The following is an 18,071-nucleotide window of genomic DNA, read 5'->3' as shown; positions in this document are numbered from 1 at the left end:
GTAACGTGATACCAACTTAGTATATTTTCCGAAAAAATCCAATTAACGGTTTTTTTATAAATCAAAAAAACTGAAAAAAAATATTTGTCACCTCGAATACTTTACCAATAAAAAATGATTTTATATATAAAATAAATTTGCTCAACGAAGAATTACATTTTTGGCATCTAGCTTTGTATATATAATTGAATAGTACTATCATGAAGAAGAAACGCTCGACCTGACATCTTCTTACGACTTCCTAAACAATTTGTTCCACATGTTTTGCATGTGGAATGTATTGGGGTGGGAGTAAAAATGAGCGAGAATTCCAACATAAAATAATAAATTTCCAGATTATTAGAAAAAACAGAAGACAGAGAAGAATGTATACAAATTCAGCGAAAGTTCGAGGGAGTCAATGAAAATATATTTTTGTTATAATTTATTATTTATATTTTGTATAATTTGTTATTTTGATTGGTTGATTGGCAATGATAAATCATTTAAAAAAACACACAAGACAAAAAATTGAAGAAAAATTAGAATACAAACTTTTTGTGGTTGCCAATTAGAAAAATTAAGGTTTTCCCTATTTTTTTCTAATCATTTTCAAATTAGACAAATATTTTTAAACCATGCTAACAATAGTGCGAACATTTTTAACTTAACATAGGAAGTTATTGTAATGAGTCCGATTTGTCAAATTCAAAATTTTGACATTTTTCAAGGTCCCTAAAGTCAAAATAAAATATTTTTAGAGAGTTGTCTGTGCGTGTACGTATATACATACGTTCGTGCATCCGTAAGTTCGGGAACTTTTTTCGTCATCCATTGCTCAAGAATCAGTGGAGATATCGACTTCAAATAAATATTTTTATACCGACAGATAATAATGCAGAAAGATGCAAAAAGGGGTCTCAAGAAAATTGCATGGGTGGTTTTTTTGACGTAGTACCCGTGGCATGATGGTTAGTGCGTTGGACTGTCATGCAAGGGGTCTTGGGTTCAATCCCTGCCTGTGCCACCTTAATTTAAAAAAAATTAATTTTCGCGGGTACTGCCTCTTGCGAGGAATTGACAAATCCTTCAAGAGTAATTCTTGTCATGAAAAAGTGCTTTCTCAAACTAGCCGTTCGGATTCGGCATAAAATTGTAGGTCCCTTCCATTCCTGACAACATTACTCGCACACAGGAATGGTTGAGAGTTGTAAGTCACTAGGCCCTGGTTCACAACGGACTGTTGCGCCACCCCATTTGATTTGATTTGATTTTTGGTTTTTTTGACATAGTAATTTGAAAAAAGGGTAAGTATTTTGATTAACCCTAAATATCTCACGACCAAAGAAATATATTTTTGGAAAAATTCCAATTAACGTTTTTTTTGTAAATCAAAAAATCTGAAAAACAAAATATTGTTCGCCTAGAAAATTATACGAACAAAAAATGATCTCCAAAACAATTGTATGTAACAAAAAATAATGTTTTTGACATCTGGTAAAATTATGAGAAAAATTTAATTGACAGTTTTTGTACAAAATATAAAAAAAAAACAATACTGAAAAAATTAAAAATTAAAAACATTGGCTTCAAATAAGTTTTATCTCACAGAAAATATTATTTTCCACATTTACCTAATTTTTATTAAAATTCAACAGTTAAGTAGTTAATCGGACGCTTCCCAGCATGTTTTTTTAATATGTATTGAAAATATGTTCTTGTTCAAATAATAGCTTTACGGTCACTTATTTAAAAAATCTTTCAAATTGATGTGGTCAGAATTAAAATTAACAAAGATTAAGTTCGATATAAAAAAAAATTAAGTTAATTTTAATTAATAATTAATATCTAAATTAAATTCCTTAACATTAGAATGGCAATTCTTGTAACGTGATTACTTAAATAATTAATTGCACCTAACAAACATACAAACCCATTTTAAAAAAGCCATGAAAATCAATAGTTTAAAATAATGAACAAATTGAAATAAATTAAAATTTTATTTCAATTTTGGAGAAAATCTTAATTTTGAATTTAACTACCATTTTTTCATTAAATCAAGTAAGTCTAGAAGGAGACAATAATTTTAAAATTGTTTACTTAAAACGGATTGTCTGTATAATGCCCTTTTTCCTAAGAATGCAAATATCTCTTACACTATATTTAGCCATTTGTCCGTTTTTTGAAACAACCAAAATGAGGGTGAGGAAGAGTGTACGTTCTAAAATTAATTTTGTTACTTTTTTGGTTTGATACATTAATTTAACAAAATTGTTCCCTAGAAACTGCCTTGCATTTTTATCTACGCAATAACCTACCAACCTAAACAAATATTATCGTACTTATTCATGTACGAGTATGTACCTATATAAACTCTGGACCTATCTATATGTATAGGTAAATAGCATACATTTTCAATTTCAACACAGTTGTTTCGCAATGCAAAATATAAAGGAAAAATGTCTGAAGCTACTATTAGATGGTAAACGAAAACGGTCAACGCGTTGACTCTTTGACGTTATTTCTACCCCTGCCATTTAAAACTACACAATAATCATGTTTTATGCTTACATTGTACCAATTTTAACATTCTTTCACACCCTAATATACAAACAAAAAAATAACGTGGGCTTAAATAAATATTATTTTGTCTAATCGTGTGATAGTCACGTCTTAAGCTTTAACGCTGTGAACGTTGACGGTGCGTTGACACAGAATATTTAGATTTAGAGAGTCAACGCATTGACCCTTTAAGTTTATTGTTTAGTTATAGCTTGAGTCGTGGCTTAATTCCAATCACGAAACGATGTAAGACCTTACAATTCTGCTGAATACACACAAACCTACCCTCCTTTATACCTAGTTTTCTACATACCTACCCAACCCAACCACTACCCATATTACAGTAAAAAATACTTACGCTTTATAAAAAGTGTTACAGTGAATAGATTTAGTTCAAATATGCGCCGTTTTGTTTGATAATATGTCATAATAATAAAAGTTCATAATACCGCTCTCGTAGAAGCCTCCGTCCTTATTTGCGAAAAACTCGGACACCCACTTTTCACAAGCCTCTTTTGAGTTTAACTTTATACTACCAAGGGCATTCGCCATGGACAGAAACAGGTGGTAATCACTTGGCGCCATGTCCGGGCTATACGGTAGATGCAATATAAAATCCCATCCGATATTCCCTAGGTTCTGGCAAGTCATCAACGAGTTGTGTGGTCTGACGTTGTCCTGGTGGAACACTACACCATTCCTATTGGCAAATTCTCAACGCTTCTGGTCGATCAAATGCTTCAAGCGGTCCAATCGTTCGTATTAGATGGTAAATAAGGCACCTAGCCATATGGGAGCACATAAACAGAAACACACAGCAAAACCTATCTGGCCGTCAATCCCGTGCCTATCAAAGTTTTATAGGTTATGTCAAGACCTCTTAATTCATGTATAGCATTGCCAGATACGAGCTTTGTAGCTGTAGGTGGAAGAGAGACATTTGCCCAACTTCTATACTATATAAAGATCGACTAAAGTAAAAGTAAGCCTTTCCTTCGAGGTTTTAGATGACTCAAAATATAAGGTAATACCTTATTTACAAAAATAACTTATAATAAATACATACCTACATACACATTTCACAAGAACTATCAAATCAAAATAATTCTCGAAATGCGTCACTGAATGTCTTTTTTTAACGGTAGGTGCCTACCTTCCTATACTTTATACATAAACTCAAGGCTTTAAATTAATTTTTAAAACAAAAAGTTTTGGAAGTTCCTCATCTCATTTCAAAAATGTTTCTTCCCTAGATAAATGTCAAAATTTAAATTTTCTTGAATCATGAAGTAAGAGGTAGGTTTATTATCTTTTTTAATTGTGTAAAAATTAAACATCCATCAACATCTATATATATAAAAATCAATGCCACTTTTCGTTGTAATTTTATAACTCAACAATGCCTTTACCGATTTGGCTAATTTTGGTCTTAAATTATTCGTGAAAGTCCAGAGAAGGTTTGTACGTAGAGAAAATTAAAAAAAAAATTGAAAAGGTGTAAAATCAACATCTTTCTATACTCCTTTATACAAACAATTTGTTATGAAATTTGAAATCCCGATTTGTTGATTACCTTGGAAATTTATAACGAAGCTTTAATAATAAATTGTAAATATGTGTCTAACAATTGTAAATAAAGCATTAGCAAAATTGGATATGACCGCACCAAATCGTGAGATACATGATTTTTTGATCGCATCGCGAATTACAACGTGAGAAGGAGTTCAAATATAACCAAATTAAATATTCAACGAAAACATGTATGACACAAACATGCAAGCCGTTTTCAATAATACACGTGGATTATATTTCTTGGATGCACCTCCTGGTACAGCAAAACTTTCGTTGTATCATTGATACGGAACAGAAAATTACATTGGCACTTCCATCTTTAGGAATTGCTGCTACATTATTAGAAGGTGGTCGTACCGCACTCTCTGCATTAAAATTGCCATTGAATGTATGGGCGATTGAAACTCCAACCTGCTTTTTCGAGTAATTCTGCTATGGCAGAATGGCGAATAAAAAATCAATAGAAGAATTTGATCAAACAATGCAAGATTTACGCGCTAATTAACAGATGTTTTGGTGGTGCTCTGATATTGTTGTCAGGGAACTTTCGTCAAACATTGCATGTCATTCTTCGATCGACTCCTAGACATGAAATAAACGCCTGTTTGAAGTCATCAGTTCTTTGGAGATATGTATGAAAATTGACACTGAACAATAATATGCGTATTCACCTACATAATGATGCATCTGCCTATGAGTAATTAAAACAATAGTTAGAAATTGGTGGTGGCAAAATACCAATCGACAAAACCAACGGATTGATCACAACCGAACAATTTTTGCACAATTGCGCAAATTGATTGAATGTGTTTTTCCGAATATTCTTAAGAATTAGGCTCAAGATTGTCAGTGAAAAAGTTATTGCCAAATTTGATTGAAGCTACATTCTTAACTGGTAAATCAAAAGGATCCCTATGATTCCAACTGAAATGACATTTGAATTCAAAAGATTACAATATCCTGTGCGTTATCATTTGCGATGTTCATAAATAAGGCCCTAAGGCAAACACTTCACGTTTGTGGTGTCAATTTGGAGGAACCATGTTTTTCACATGGCCAACTTTATGTTGCCTCTTCCAAAATTGGTTCACCCAACTGTTTATTTATTTATGCTCAAAATGGAAAAACTAAAACTATTGTTTATTCAACTGTTTTAGACTAACCCATATAGACAAAACATAGTAATAGTACCTAATTCTTTTTTTTTAGTTTTTAATCTTTGCTGATAAATATAATTTGGGTCATTTTGACTTTCAAATAGCTAGCAATTTAAAATATTTTTTGTTTGAATAAATGAACTTAATAATCATTTTTTTTTATTATTACTATGCCTTATACGTAGCGAAGCACGTACCGAGCAGCTAGTTTTATATAATTATAATTTAGAAATGATTTTGGAAAGTCTGTTTGTTAAAATAATCACATTTCTGTAAGGTAGATAGGTGACTTCATTTTTTAAAATTATGGCATAAAAACTGGAAAACTTACATATTTAATTGTAAAACTAAATTTGCTTAAAATATAAATCTCAGCAAAAAATACATAATTCACCTGCTTTTTTCTTATCATCTTGTATAGGAAGACTACCGTTTTGCGTATTTTACCAAAATATCAAAACAAAGCAAAACTGGCATTTATCAAAGACATTCCATATATACATAAAAAAGAGTGTCTTTGACACTTTGTTATATGAAAAACCAATATGTTTTCCTTATTCACTCAGACTCGTTAATTCAGCATAGTCTTTTTCAATTTTCGTCTGTTTCGAATTATGACATGCGTAAATCTCCGACTGTAAATACATTTCTTTCTGCCATTCTCCCACCATGAGAAGAATATAGTTTTCATAAGTAGGTACTATGATTTTCATATAAACCAATACCTCTATTTGCGTTTTTTTCGAAGTTGCGTCGATGCTGAAATAGTACTAGTTTATATTGTGCGTCGTTAGATTTTCAAATGGGTCGCAGTCTTAATTTTTTTATAAGTACAAATTTTTTTTAAATTTTTTTAAAAGATGGCCGTGACTTTTGATTCAAATTACCCGCCATACCATCAAAACTCGGGGATTCCCTCTCTATTCTAAGCTGTTCAGCAAACATTAGACCGCTATTTTGATTTGATAAAGAAAGTAGATTAACGACAGTAAATGTAGACCCATCAGAATTAGGCAATGGTTTTTTTTATATAAATTGATTGACTATTTTATTTAGCTTCAATTGGATTAACTGTTTTTTGTCGTTTTTATGAATGTAATAGAATTCAAGATTATTTTCGCTTTTAAAATATTTACTTTGTTGAATTTTCTTTTTAAAAAGAATTATTTTCGTAGGTAACTCTGGAACCTATCTTCAATCCTATACAAAATCATAATTCGCTTTGAGTCGTGTTCTTTTGGAACGTAACCACGACGCAAAGTGAGGCCTTGGCAAATATTTCACTCGCATTTTGTACTTAACTAATTAAGTTACGAACTCGTAGAAAGGACTTATCACCTGGATAGTTTTAAGATCTTTGACATGTTCAAACATACATAATTCTTAAGTGAATTAAAATAAAAAGATAATGTAATCTGATAAAAAATTCCATCGTTAACTTATTACTTTTTGTTAATATCACACCTAATCCATTTTACTTTCACAGCAAATACACAGTGACTTTACAATGTGGCTTACAAAAAATCCAATTATTATTTGCAAATTATTTGGTTTGGCTCCCTTCTCTGAAAAAAGAACAGTACAACTAATACTTATCATTTACTCGTACCTCTTATCGTTGACGCTAGTTATTACTTACATATTTACTTTTAGTCTCGAAATTGAAGACAATGGTCGTGTTTTATCGAACGTTGCGAGTTCTATTTTGTTTGCATCACAGGTTCTTGCTCATTTGGTTAACCTTATTGAATCTTCAAATAAACAATTAAGTCAAACACAATTTTTTGTTAAAATAAAAGAATTTGATGATTTATTTCGCCTTGAATTGCATTACAGGGTGAATACTCAAAATATAGAAAAAAAATTGATTCGGAAGTATTTTGTAGTCGCTATTATAATTATTTTCTGCTATTTGGTTAACATGTATTCAGTTTCAACACATTTATATTTCTATGGAGGTTTTGCGTCAGTTGCAACTCTTAGAATACGTTTTGTTCAAGAAGAAGTTTACTTAGAATTGTTAAATGCTCGCTTTGACATCCTTTCAACAAAACTTCAACAAATTATCATCTCAAAAGATGGCAAAAATTGTGGTTTTCTCGATATGAATTATGAATTAATTGGGCACCCAAAGAAGTTAATGTTATTGAAAGAATCTTTCACAAAGTTATACGAAGCTGTGGAGTATTTTAACAATAGTTTCGGACTATCTTTGCTTTTCTCCATCAGCAGTTATTTTCTTGATTTTACCTGCAACAGTTATTGGCTTCTTTTGACTATGGATAATAAGCGACCGTATTACATGCTTTGTGATTATTCGACAACATTGATTCAACTCTGGTTGCAGTTGAGTATGATATGCCGGACTTGTGATAAATGCTCTGAATATGTGAGTATACTGTATTGTTATATATAGTATAATATAATATGGCGAGAGTACGATAAATCAGGCGACAAAGTTTAATGACGGATTTGTATAGAACAGTTAAAAACAATCATTTTTTATTATGGGAGGGAGGATCTATCTAAGTATGTACGTTAAATGGAAAAAAAATATTAAATAATATTGTTAAGACTTACAACTAAGTTATATACATTTTTTAAAGCCAACACTTTTGTCTTTTAGCTTGTTTTTTAATCAATTCATCTTCTATTCATAGTTTTTGAAAAAAAATTGTTTTAAACTCAAAATGTATGCGTAATTTTTAGAAACTTTAAGATTATCTACTATTGTTTTTGTAGAATTTATTGCACTTATTTGTTTTTGATCAAAAACTAAAAAATAGATGATTTTATGTCTTCTATTTCTTGAGAAAAATGAAAATTACAAACAAAATATTTTAATGTAATGTAATGTAATGTAATGTAATGTAATGTAATGTAATGTAATGTAATGTAATGTAATGTAATGTAATGTAATGTAATGTAATGTAATGTAATGTAATGTAATGTAATGTAATGTAATGTAATGTAATGTAATGTAATGTAATGTAATGTAATGTAATGTAATGTAATGTAATGTAATGTAATGTAATGTAATGTAATGTAATGTAATGTAATGTAATGTAATGTAATGTAATGTAATGTAATGTAATGTAATGTAATGTAATGTAATGTAATGTAATGTAATGTAATGTAATGTAATGTAATGTAATGTAATGTAATGTAATGTAATGTAATGTAATGTAATGTAATGTTATAATGTAATGTAATTGTTTTGGAACCAAAATTGCAAGACCAACTGCAGCAAACAACACCCTATGTATAAAACAAATTTTTTTGTCATTATAAGAATAACTTTGTAAAACAGTGAAGATTTACATATTTTCTCATTTTACATTCACTCAATTGTCATTTATAATTTGCACTCAAGAGTCTAACGCTAATTTTTATTATTTCATACAAGTCATTCGTGATTCAAAGCTTGAGCATTAAGCATGTAACCTTTTTTCCAATTCCTCACCTTAAAACATATACACAGTAAAGTACAGTTAAACAATTACACAGTTAAATTAAATTAAAATCAAACACCTTATTATACACATTTATACACTAATTAAATACACATTACAATTAAATAAAAAGTTTAAATTTGTATTAAAATCAAAGGACACCACCAATCCTTCCTACTTCCTTCTATTCCCTAACATAATGGTCCTTCGTCGTCAGATGCGTGAATCAGCGTGCACATAATTTCATTAATGGGTTCAGGAGGTTGTTACCAGGATCGAATATTGGCCTGTGACTTGTATAAAAAACATTCAGGTGATATAATTACCTTTGATTTGTGAGTATCACTTATTAAGAAAAGTGTATTTATTCAAGCATAATATGAAAGGGTGCTTGATTCTTATTATGCATATATGTATGTACATGTTATAAAATGATAGATTTGGCATTGTCTTATAATTGAAAAGAGATAACCGGTTTAAAAGAACAGTTGAACATCTGATTACGTAATTACGGTACAAACGGTCTAACGGAACGAGTGAACAGTAATTCTTTCTCTAAGCCAATCTTTAAATTTCTTTCTGCATTGCGACTCACTATATAAGGAAATCTGTAAATATTTTACAAAAATGAACAAAATTATCGCTAAACGTGGTAGGGCTAAAGGGTGCATTACGAATGCATCATCGTATATAGACAATATCGATACTACAACGACCCTTTCCACGTTAGAATTTCGCCTGAATAAACTCGAAGAATCGTGGCAAGAATTCGTTAGCTTACAAAACGATTTGTTAGACCATATAGACACGGAAGGGTACGTAGATCGCGAATCAGAGTATGCTGAGTATGAGGAAAAATATTTTCGTACACATGTGGCTGTTGCAAACGCTATTTTTGAACTTAAGAAAGAACATAACAAGTTGACCCCCTCACAAAGTACAGCTCAAGAAAACAATCGCGGGGCTCCTATAAACGCGGCTTCTATATCTACTCAATACACACCACAGGATGTCCCTGAGGAACATACAGATTTTCCAATTCGACGTGCATTGAATCTGATTCAGCTACCTAAAATCACAATTGAACCGTTTTCTGGTGATTATAAAGACTGGCCAACTTTCCGCGACATGGAACCGTTGATTCAAATATTACTTTATCACCTGTTCAAAAGCTACATTTTCAGAAATCATTCCTTCGTGGACGCGCCGCGGATTTAATCAGTCATGTTAAATGTTCTGAAGCAAATTACGTTGAGACATGGGATAGGTTGGAAAGACGTTATGACCAAAGACATTTAATCATTAAATCTTTCATTGATTCATTTATCTCACTTCCGAACTGTTTCAACGGAAATATCGAATCGCTTAATAAAATCGCAGACGGAGCGGAAGAAGTTGTAAGAGGTCTTAACGCACTTGATTGTAACAATAGGGACCCTTGGCTCATTTATATGTTGCATGAAAAGTTAGACTTTGAAACCAAAAAGGCATGGGCTGCAGAAACAGGTTCAAGGGATGATAAAACGATAAATGAATTTTTGGAGTTTCTGCAATTTCGATGTCGATGTTTAGAAACTAGCCAACCAACTACACGTCCCAGCCAAACTCGTAGTGTAAAGTCATCTAAGGCAGTTTTATCACATGTCGTTGAAAATCGTTCAGTATGTCTTAAGTGTAAAAAGGATCATTTACTTTCACAATGCCCAGAGTTTAAAGCTTTGACAGTAGCTGCACGTCGTGAATTTACTAAAAATTCTTCTTTATGTTTTAATTGTTTGAGACAAGGGCATTCGTCTAGGAGATGTCGTTCTAACTTCCGTTGTAATTTGTGCAATGCTAGGCATCATAATTTAGTACGTTCTTCCGAAAATACACCTTAGAGGCCTTCAGATCAATCTGTTCCGAATTCTACTGAATCGAATCAGAATTCTGACCAAACTGTCATTGCAAATCATTCTATTGCGTCTTCACATCGTACCACAACTATTTTACCTACAGCTGTTGCTTGGGTTAAGGACAAATCTGGGAATTATTACAATGTTCGTATGCTTCTCGATTCGGGATCGCAAGCATCATTTGTAACCGAAGGAGCAGTTCATCGGTTAGGGCTTCCTCGTAAACGGTCTTGCATTCCAATAATTGGAATAGGTTCTGCCTCTGCAGGTCAGACAAACGGACTGGTATCTCTTAATTTGCTCTCGCATTATAGTGCTGAATGTATCAACGTTGATTGTTTTGTGTTGCCAAAATTGACTTCAAACTTACTTGTCGTTTCAATGAATCATATTCCTCAAAATTTCGTAGGCATTGAGCTGGCTGATCCAACCTACTATAAACCAGGCCCTATCGACATTTTAATAGGTGCTGATAAATTTTTTGATGTGATTAAGAGAGGATCAAAGCATATTTTGAATTCGAACTTGGTGTCGATTCCAACCATTTTTGGTTGTGTCATAGCTGGAGGAATACTGAAATTATCTGATGATAGCGTACAAGTTAATTCGCTTTGCACCAGGATAGACCATGAAAAGGTATTTGACCTGGAACGTTTTTGGAAAGTTGAGGAAATCTCAGTTGAAACTCCTTTGTCTGTGGAAGAACAATTGGCTGAAGATTTGTTCGTTAAGAACACAACTCGTCGTTTGGACGTTAGATACGAAGTTTTTCTACCCTTTAAGACTTCGATGGCTCTCGAGTTTGGTAATTCACTTGGAACTGCAATAAGTCGATTTTATTCGGTTGAGAAAAGGTTCCAAAATAATGATGATTTAAAATCACAGTACTGTGGTTTAATAAATGAGTACTTAGCTCTAGGCCATATGGAAGAAATTCCATCTAACGAACTGAAAACAGATAAAAATGCGTATTATATTCCACATGCTATTTTCAAAGATGAAAGCACAACAACGAAAATTAGAATCGTCTTCGATGCATCCGCTAGATCAAATAATTCTATTTCATTAAATGATTCTCTTCTCGTTGGACCCACCATACAGCGTGACCTATTTTCGATTTGTCTTCGCTATCGGCTGCATCTATACGTTGTATCCGGAGATATAGAGAAAATGTATAGGCAGATTTGGATTACAAAAGACCACACAGATTTTCAACGGATTGTTTGGTGGAATAGTCCCACGGAACCGTTGAAACATTATCGCTTACTCACTGTAACCTACGGTACAGCCTCAGCTCCATTTTCCGCTGTTCGTGTTTTGAAGCAATTCACCCTGGATTCCGCTACAACTTATCCTGTTGCATCGAAATCCTTGCAAAATGATTTTTATGTTGACGACGTTGTAACAGGAACTGATAATATCGATGATATATTTGCTCTGCAATCTGAGTTGGTAGCGTTATTGGGCTCCGCAGGATTTAACCTTCGCAAATGGACAACCAACTGTCAACCTCTTCTTTTAAGGTTACCGGAAGATCAACGCGAGCTCTCTCCAGTGGATTTTGAGAACTCGACCTCGGTGAAAATTCTTGGTTTGCAGTGGTGCCCATCAAGAGATTGCTTCTCTTATAAAGTAAAGCTGAGTGATAGTACTGCCTGTACGAAACGTCGTATACTTTCGGACGCATCGTGTTTGTTTGATCCACTCGGTTTTTTAGCGCCTGTTATCGTTGGAGTTAAGATTATTTTCCAAGAGTTGTGGAGAAGAAAATTGGCATGGGATGACGAGGTACCCCAGGACTTGGCTCTTCAATGGACTACCATACGAGATGAACTTCCCACTCTTGAATCATTGTCTATTCCAAGGTTGATGGTAAAAAATAAATTGAATTGGGAGCTGCACGGCTTTTGCGATGCGTCATTGGATGCATACGCTGCGAGTGTTTACTGTCGAAGTATTTCGTCAGATGGTATGATTTCTGTAGAACTTGTAGCTGCCAAATCAAAGGTTGCTCCAATCAAGGTTTTATCTTTACCTCGGCTCGAGTTATGTGGGGCTGTATTACTGACTCGTCTTATAAACAAAATAAAGTTATCTTTGCAGGAACCTAATATTAAGACATTCGCGTGGAATATCCCCATCATCTCTGGCTTCAGCCAACCTATGGTGGAATGGACCTGTCTGGCTGAGTAAGGAAGTAGATCAGTGGCCCGTATCAAACTTGAAGGAAAATATAAATAATGAACTACTAGAAGAAAGAAAAGTATCTCTGACACAGGTATTTGTATCTAATATCTATCAATCTAACTTTGTAGAATCACTAATACAAAACGCATCGAATTGGTTTCGTTTGATCCGCGTTGTTGCCTATGCCATTCGTTTCATAGATAACTATCCATTAAAAATCGAAGAAGATCGTAATTTAAATCCCTTGTCAACCGAAGAATTGAACCACGTTAAAACTAAATTGATCAAGTGCGCGCAGATGACATTATTTCGCAAAGAAATTGAACTTTTAAAAGCAGGGAAAGATCTTCCTCCCAAAAATAGACTTCGTTCTTTGAGCCCATTTATTGACGGTTGCGGCGTACTTCGAGTCGGTGGTCGCTTAGAAAACTCGGAACTTTCATACGCGGAAAAACACCCCATTATATTGTCCAATTCACATCACATTTCGAAACTTATAGTGAATTTTCTCCATGAAAAACATTTGCATCCTGGCGTATCGCTCTTATTTGCACTAACTAAACAAAATTACTACATACTAAGATGTAGAAATCTCGCGCGTAAAATTGTACATGATTGCATAAGATGTTTCCGCGAACGTTTGGCTACAACCCGGCAACTTATGGGAGATCTTCCGGTCGAGCGTATTCGGTATTCGAGGCCGTTTAGCAAAGTTGGATGTGACTACGAAGGTCCAATGACGGTGCGTTCAAATCGAGGAAGAAACCCCAAGTTTACGAAGTGCTTCATAGCTCTGTTCGTGTGTTTTGTAACCAAAGCTATTCACATTGAGCTTGTGGGAGATTTGTCGTCAACTGCATTTTTACTCGCATTGGATCGTTTTGTCGCGCGTCGTGGTAAGCCTTATGAAATTTGGAGCGACAACGGCACAAATTTTCGTGGTGCTAAACGCCTGCTAGACGAAATGCATAAATTACTTTGGGACCAACATCACAATACTATTGTCGCTGATCATCTTGCTAACGACGGCATAAATTGGAAATTTATACCACCATCCGCACCTCATTTTGGAGGTTTGTGGGAAGCTGGTGTTAAATCAGTCAAACTGCATTTAAAACGGGTCATAGGTGAATCAAAACTCACTTTTGAAGAGTTGTATACTCTATTATCCAAAATAGAGTCATTACTTAACTCACGCCCTATGTGGGCAACAGCTGATTCCGATACAATAGCTCTTAGTCCTGCACATTTTTTGATAGGAGAACGCTATACAAGTGTTCCTCAACCATCTGTTCCTAATTCCATTATTCCTATGACAACTAATTGGTCTCTCTTACAGACAATGCTACAAGGTTTTTGGAGTCGCTGGCATCGGGAATATTTAACTTCACTGCAGCAGCAACCAAAATGGCAAACAACAAGGCCTAATCTTCTAATTGATGAAGGAACCAAATTTACCACCATCCAAATGGGTCATCGGGAGAATAATAAAAACACACCCTGGAGACGACGAAAGGATCAGAGTTGTGACCGTGAAAACCAAATTTGGAGAATACCTCAGACCAGTCGTTAAGGTGTCACCACTGCCTTTTTCTGAAAGACTCTAATCTTTCAGGGGGGGCTGTATGTTTTGGAACCAAAATTGCAAGACCAACTGCAGCAAACAACACCCTATGTATAAAACATATGTTTTTGTCATTATAAGAATAACTTTGTAAAACAGATAAGATTTACATATTTACTCATTTTACATTCACTCAATTGTCATTTATAATTTGCACTCAAGAGTCTAACGCTAGTTTTTATTATTTCATACAAGTCATTCGTGATTCAAAGCTTGAGCATTAAGCATGTAACCTTTTTTCCATTTCCTCACCTTAAAACATATACACAGTAAAGTACAGTTAAACAATTACACAGTTAAATTAAATTAAAATCAAACACCTTATTATACACATTTATACACTAATTAAATACACATTACAATTAAATAAAAAGTTTAAATTTGTATTAAAATCAAAGGACACCAATCCTTCCTACTTCCTTCTATTCCCTAACAGTAATGTATTGTAATATAATGTAATGTAATGTAATGTAATTTAATGTAATGTAATGTAATGTAATGTAATGTAATGTAATGTAATGTAATGTAATGTAATGTAATGTAATGTAATGTAATGTAATGTAATGTAATGTAATGTAATGTAATGTAATGTAATGTAATGTAATGTAATGTAATGTAATGTAATGTAATGTAATGTAATGTAATGTAATGTAATGTAATGTAATGTAATGTAATGTAATGTAATGTAATGTAATGTAATGTAATGTAATGTAATGTAATGTAATGTAATGTAATGTAATGTAATGTAATGTAATGTAATGTAATGTAATGTAATGTAATGTAATGTAATGTAATGTAATGTAATGTAATGTAATGTAATGTAATGTAATGTAATGTAATGTAATGTAATGTAATGTAATGTAATGTAATGTAATGTAATGTAATGTAATGTAATGTAATGTAATGTAATGTAATGTAATGTAATGTAATGTAATGTAATGTAATGTAATGTAACGTAATGTAATGTAATGTAATGTAATGTAATATAATCAGCTTTTTTTATTTCGATATGCAGGTTGACGGTGCTAGTTCCAATAATATTCACTATTTTTGTTGTGACCTGTTTCTCGCTTTAGTCAGGAAAATTAAACATTAACCTAGAAAATGTTCTGCAAAGCTTTAATATTCACTCTATACATAAATGTAAGGCCATTTTTAAATCTTATTTTCCTGAACTAATTACGTAATTAAAACGAACTATTTGCTATTAATGCTTTTATCAGTTTTATTTAAATCTTGAACAATGTATGTTTCAAAAATATTTCTTTTAAAAGTATAAAAATGTATCTTAATAAAATATGTACGGAAATCTTAACTAAGCCTTAATCATTTCTATTAATTAATAAATATTTTAAGTTATAAACAATAAAAAAAAGTATATAGGGGTTCTAAATTAAAATGTAGTGTATTATCTAAGTTATTTTTTTAAAAATCTTATATGTATGTAATATTTCTGCAAGCTAAAAACTACTATCAATTATTTTACATTTTCAGGGCATCCGGACAAAGAACCTTTTACAAAAATTGTTTAGAGTCTTAAAACATGGCAAGGCAAAGGCGTCCTTAGAACAATTTTTTCTACATGTATATCTAAGACCGATATCAATTCATGCTACTTACTTTTTTAAAATAAATTTGGTTCTATTGGGAGCGGTTTGATATTACTTAATATTTTTGTTATCTGCATTTAATTTCGAGCTAATCATTTTTTTACAGATTTTGTCATCGATAATTTCCAGTTTAGTTATACTTATACAATTTTTGGTTATAGAGGATGAAATGTTTAAGATTCAAGTCAATTAATGTCTGCATTATAATAAAGAAATTATTTTTACAATAAACTCTTGAGTCTTGATGTTGCACATTTTTTGTTGGGTTTTCAGCAAAGAAATAAGTGCACTTTCAAAGAAAAACAGGACCATTAAAAGAAATTAGAAAATTAATACGTAATAAAGACATTTTGTAATTTGGATTTTTTGAATAAGAGGTTTAAGAATGATTTGGTAATTAAAATTAAGTTCAGATTTAAATAACTTGGCAATTGTTTTTTCTCCCGAAAAATTTTGAATAAAAAATCTCGATTCCCAAACTTTTTGGTTTGATTTTATATTTGCTTCTTTAATTTGTAAAAGAATTCTTTCATTCTTTTTTTTTAGTATTTTATATAAAGGGTTTTTCAATATGAGCGGGTATTGGTTGTATTTTGATGTCGTCGCGTTTGCTGTGTGGCACGTCCTGCTGAAACCACATGTCACCTATGTAGATCCACATGGTTCAATTTGTGCCATAAGAAATTAGTCACCATTGTTATATGTAGCGCCCGCTGTTGACGGTGACCACCTTAACAACATCGTTTTCAAAATCCACAAAATCCGACCCAAAATCCACACCAAACTGTAACTTTTTGATAATGCTTTATACGGCAATTTTGCTTGTTAACACAGCAATTCATCCAAAATGTGCGTCGTCACTAAAGATGATTTTTCGGCCAAAAGAGTCCTCCCCTAAACGATTCGAAGCCCAGACAGCGAACAAACAGCGTTGTCTACGGTCATGAACTTTGAGTTCCTGGGTAAGTTGGATCTTGTACGGGTGTATGCTCAAGTCCCAATACAAAATTCGCCAAGTTGAAGTCTGCGAAAGCCCGAGTTCTTGTGCACGGCGAGGAATAGACTGCCTTGGGTTCTGCTGTACACTTTCATTTACCACGACGATGTTCTCGGCCGATCTAGCGTACAAACGGGTGCTGGCTGATTATTCACTGGATCGGTCGTCTCAAATTTGGCCACCAAAAGTTGAAGAGTCGGCTGTGGAAGGCCACCACGCTACATTATGTATAGAAAATTTTACGTGAAAATTGTATGCACTTAATGTGCATCAAAAATGTGACAGTAATAAGGTTAAGGTTAAGTAAGGAGCTGAATCTCAGATATAACACAATATGTGTTTATGCTATAAAATAAATAAAGTGGGGCAACAGTCCATTTGGTGCTAGGGTCTTACTTACTTACTTACTTAAAGTGGCGCCACAATCCTGTGTGAACTATGGCCTCACTCAACAAACTTCTCCATCTAGCTCGGTCTCTAGCTGTCTACAGTTTCGCGCTCCAAGTTGGGTGAGGTCACTTTCCACTTGTGCGCCCCACCTGATGCCTCTTCCTCAATACTCACAAAAGCCCTATAGACATCACGCTGAGGTCTTCCCATTATGTGAATGTCAATAACATATGCTGGTAATTAGACAGACTTTTGAAAGATAGTGCCTTTAGTGTGAACGTGGGAGCTATGTACTATTCTTTCAAGAACGATGTTAAAGAAATCACATGATAACGCATGTTTAAAGCCTTTTTTGACATCGAAATGTTCTGTTAAGTTGTTTTCTTTAGGGAGCAGTGTGAATTCTTCATGTTCATCCTGCACAAATGGACACTTTTGACAAGGATGCCAAACTAGACTTAACTCTCTACAGCTTGTCCCTGTAAATGCTGTCATATGCGGCCTTGAAATCGATGAAAAGATGGTGGGTGTCAATTTTATGTTCTTGGGTTTTTTCCAGAATTTGCCGTATTGTGAATATTTGATCGACTGCGGACTTTGCTGGTCTAAAACCACACTGATAAGAATCTATCAGATTGTTGACGAT

General features: G+C 33.1%; 1 protein-coding gene across 1 annotated transcript; it reads left to right on the top strand.

Moving 5' to 3' along the window:
- The first annotated feature begins 6,684 nt into the window (after positions 1–6,684).
- LOC129946667 (putative gustatory receptor 39b) lies at positions 6,685–16,480 on the top strand. Its single transcript, XM_056056927.1, has 3 exons — positions 6,685–7,659; positions 15,923–16,081; positions 16,145–16,480. Exons 1-3 carry the CDS (start codon positions 6,778–6,780, stop codon positions 16,229–16,231), a joined length of 1,128 nt encoding a protein of 375 aa, XP_055912902.1. The 5' UTR covers positions 6,685–6,777; the 3' UTR covers positions 16,232–16,480.
- Positions 16,481–18,071: the final 1,591 nt, after the last annotated feature.

Source organism: Eupeodes corollae, chromosome 2 (genome assembly GCF_945859685.1).
Source record: "Eupeodes corollae chromosome 2, idEupCoro1.1, whole genome shotgun sequence".
NCBI lineage: Eukaryota > Metazoa > Arthropoda > Insecta > Diptera > Syrphidae > Eupeodes > Eupeodes corollae.
The sequence above is the reverse complement of the archived record's forward strand: the minus strand, read 5'-3'. Positions and strand labels throughout refer to the sequence as shown.

Coding starts and splice junctions, on each gene's coding strand:
- LOC129946667 (XM_056056927.1), top strand. CDS start 6,778: ATGTGGCTTACAAAAAATCCAATTATTATTTGCAAATTATTTGGTTTG. Junction 7,660..15,922: donor GTGATAAATGCTCTGAATAT/GTGAGTATACTG, acceptor TTACATTTTCAG/GGCATCCGGACAAAGAACCT. Junction 16,082..16,144: donor ATTTGGTTCTATTGGGAGCG/GTTTGATATTAC, acceptor ATTTTTTTACAG/ATTTTGTCATCGATAATTTC.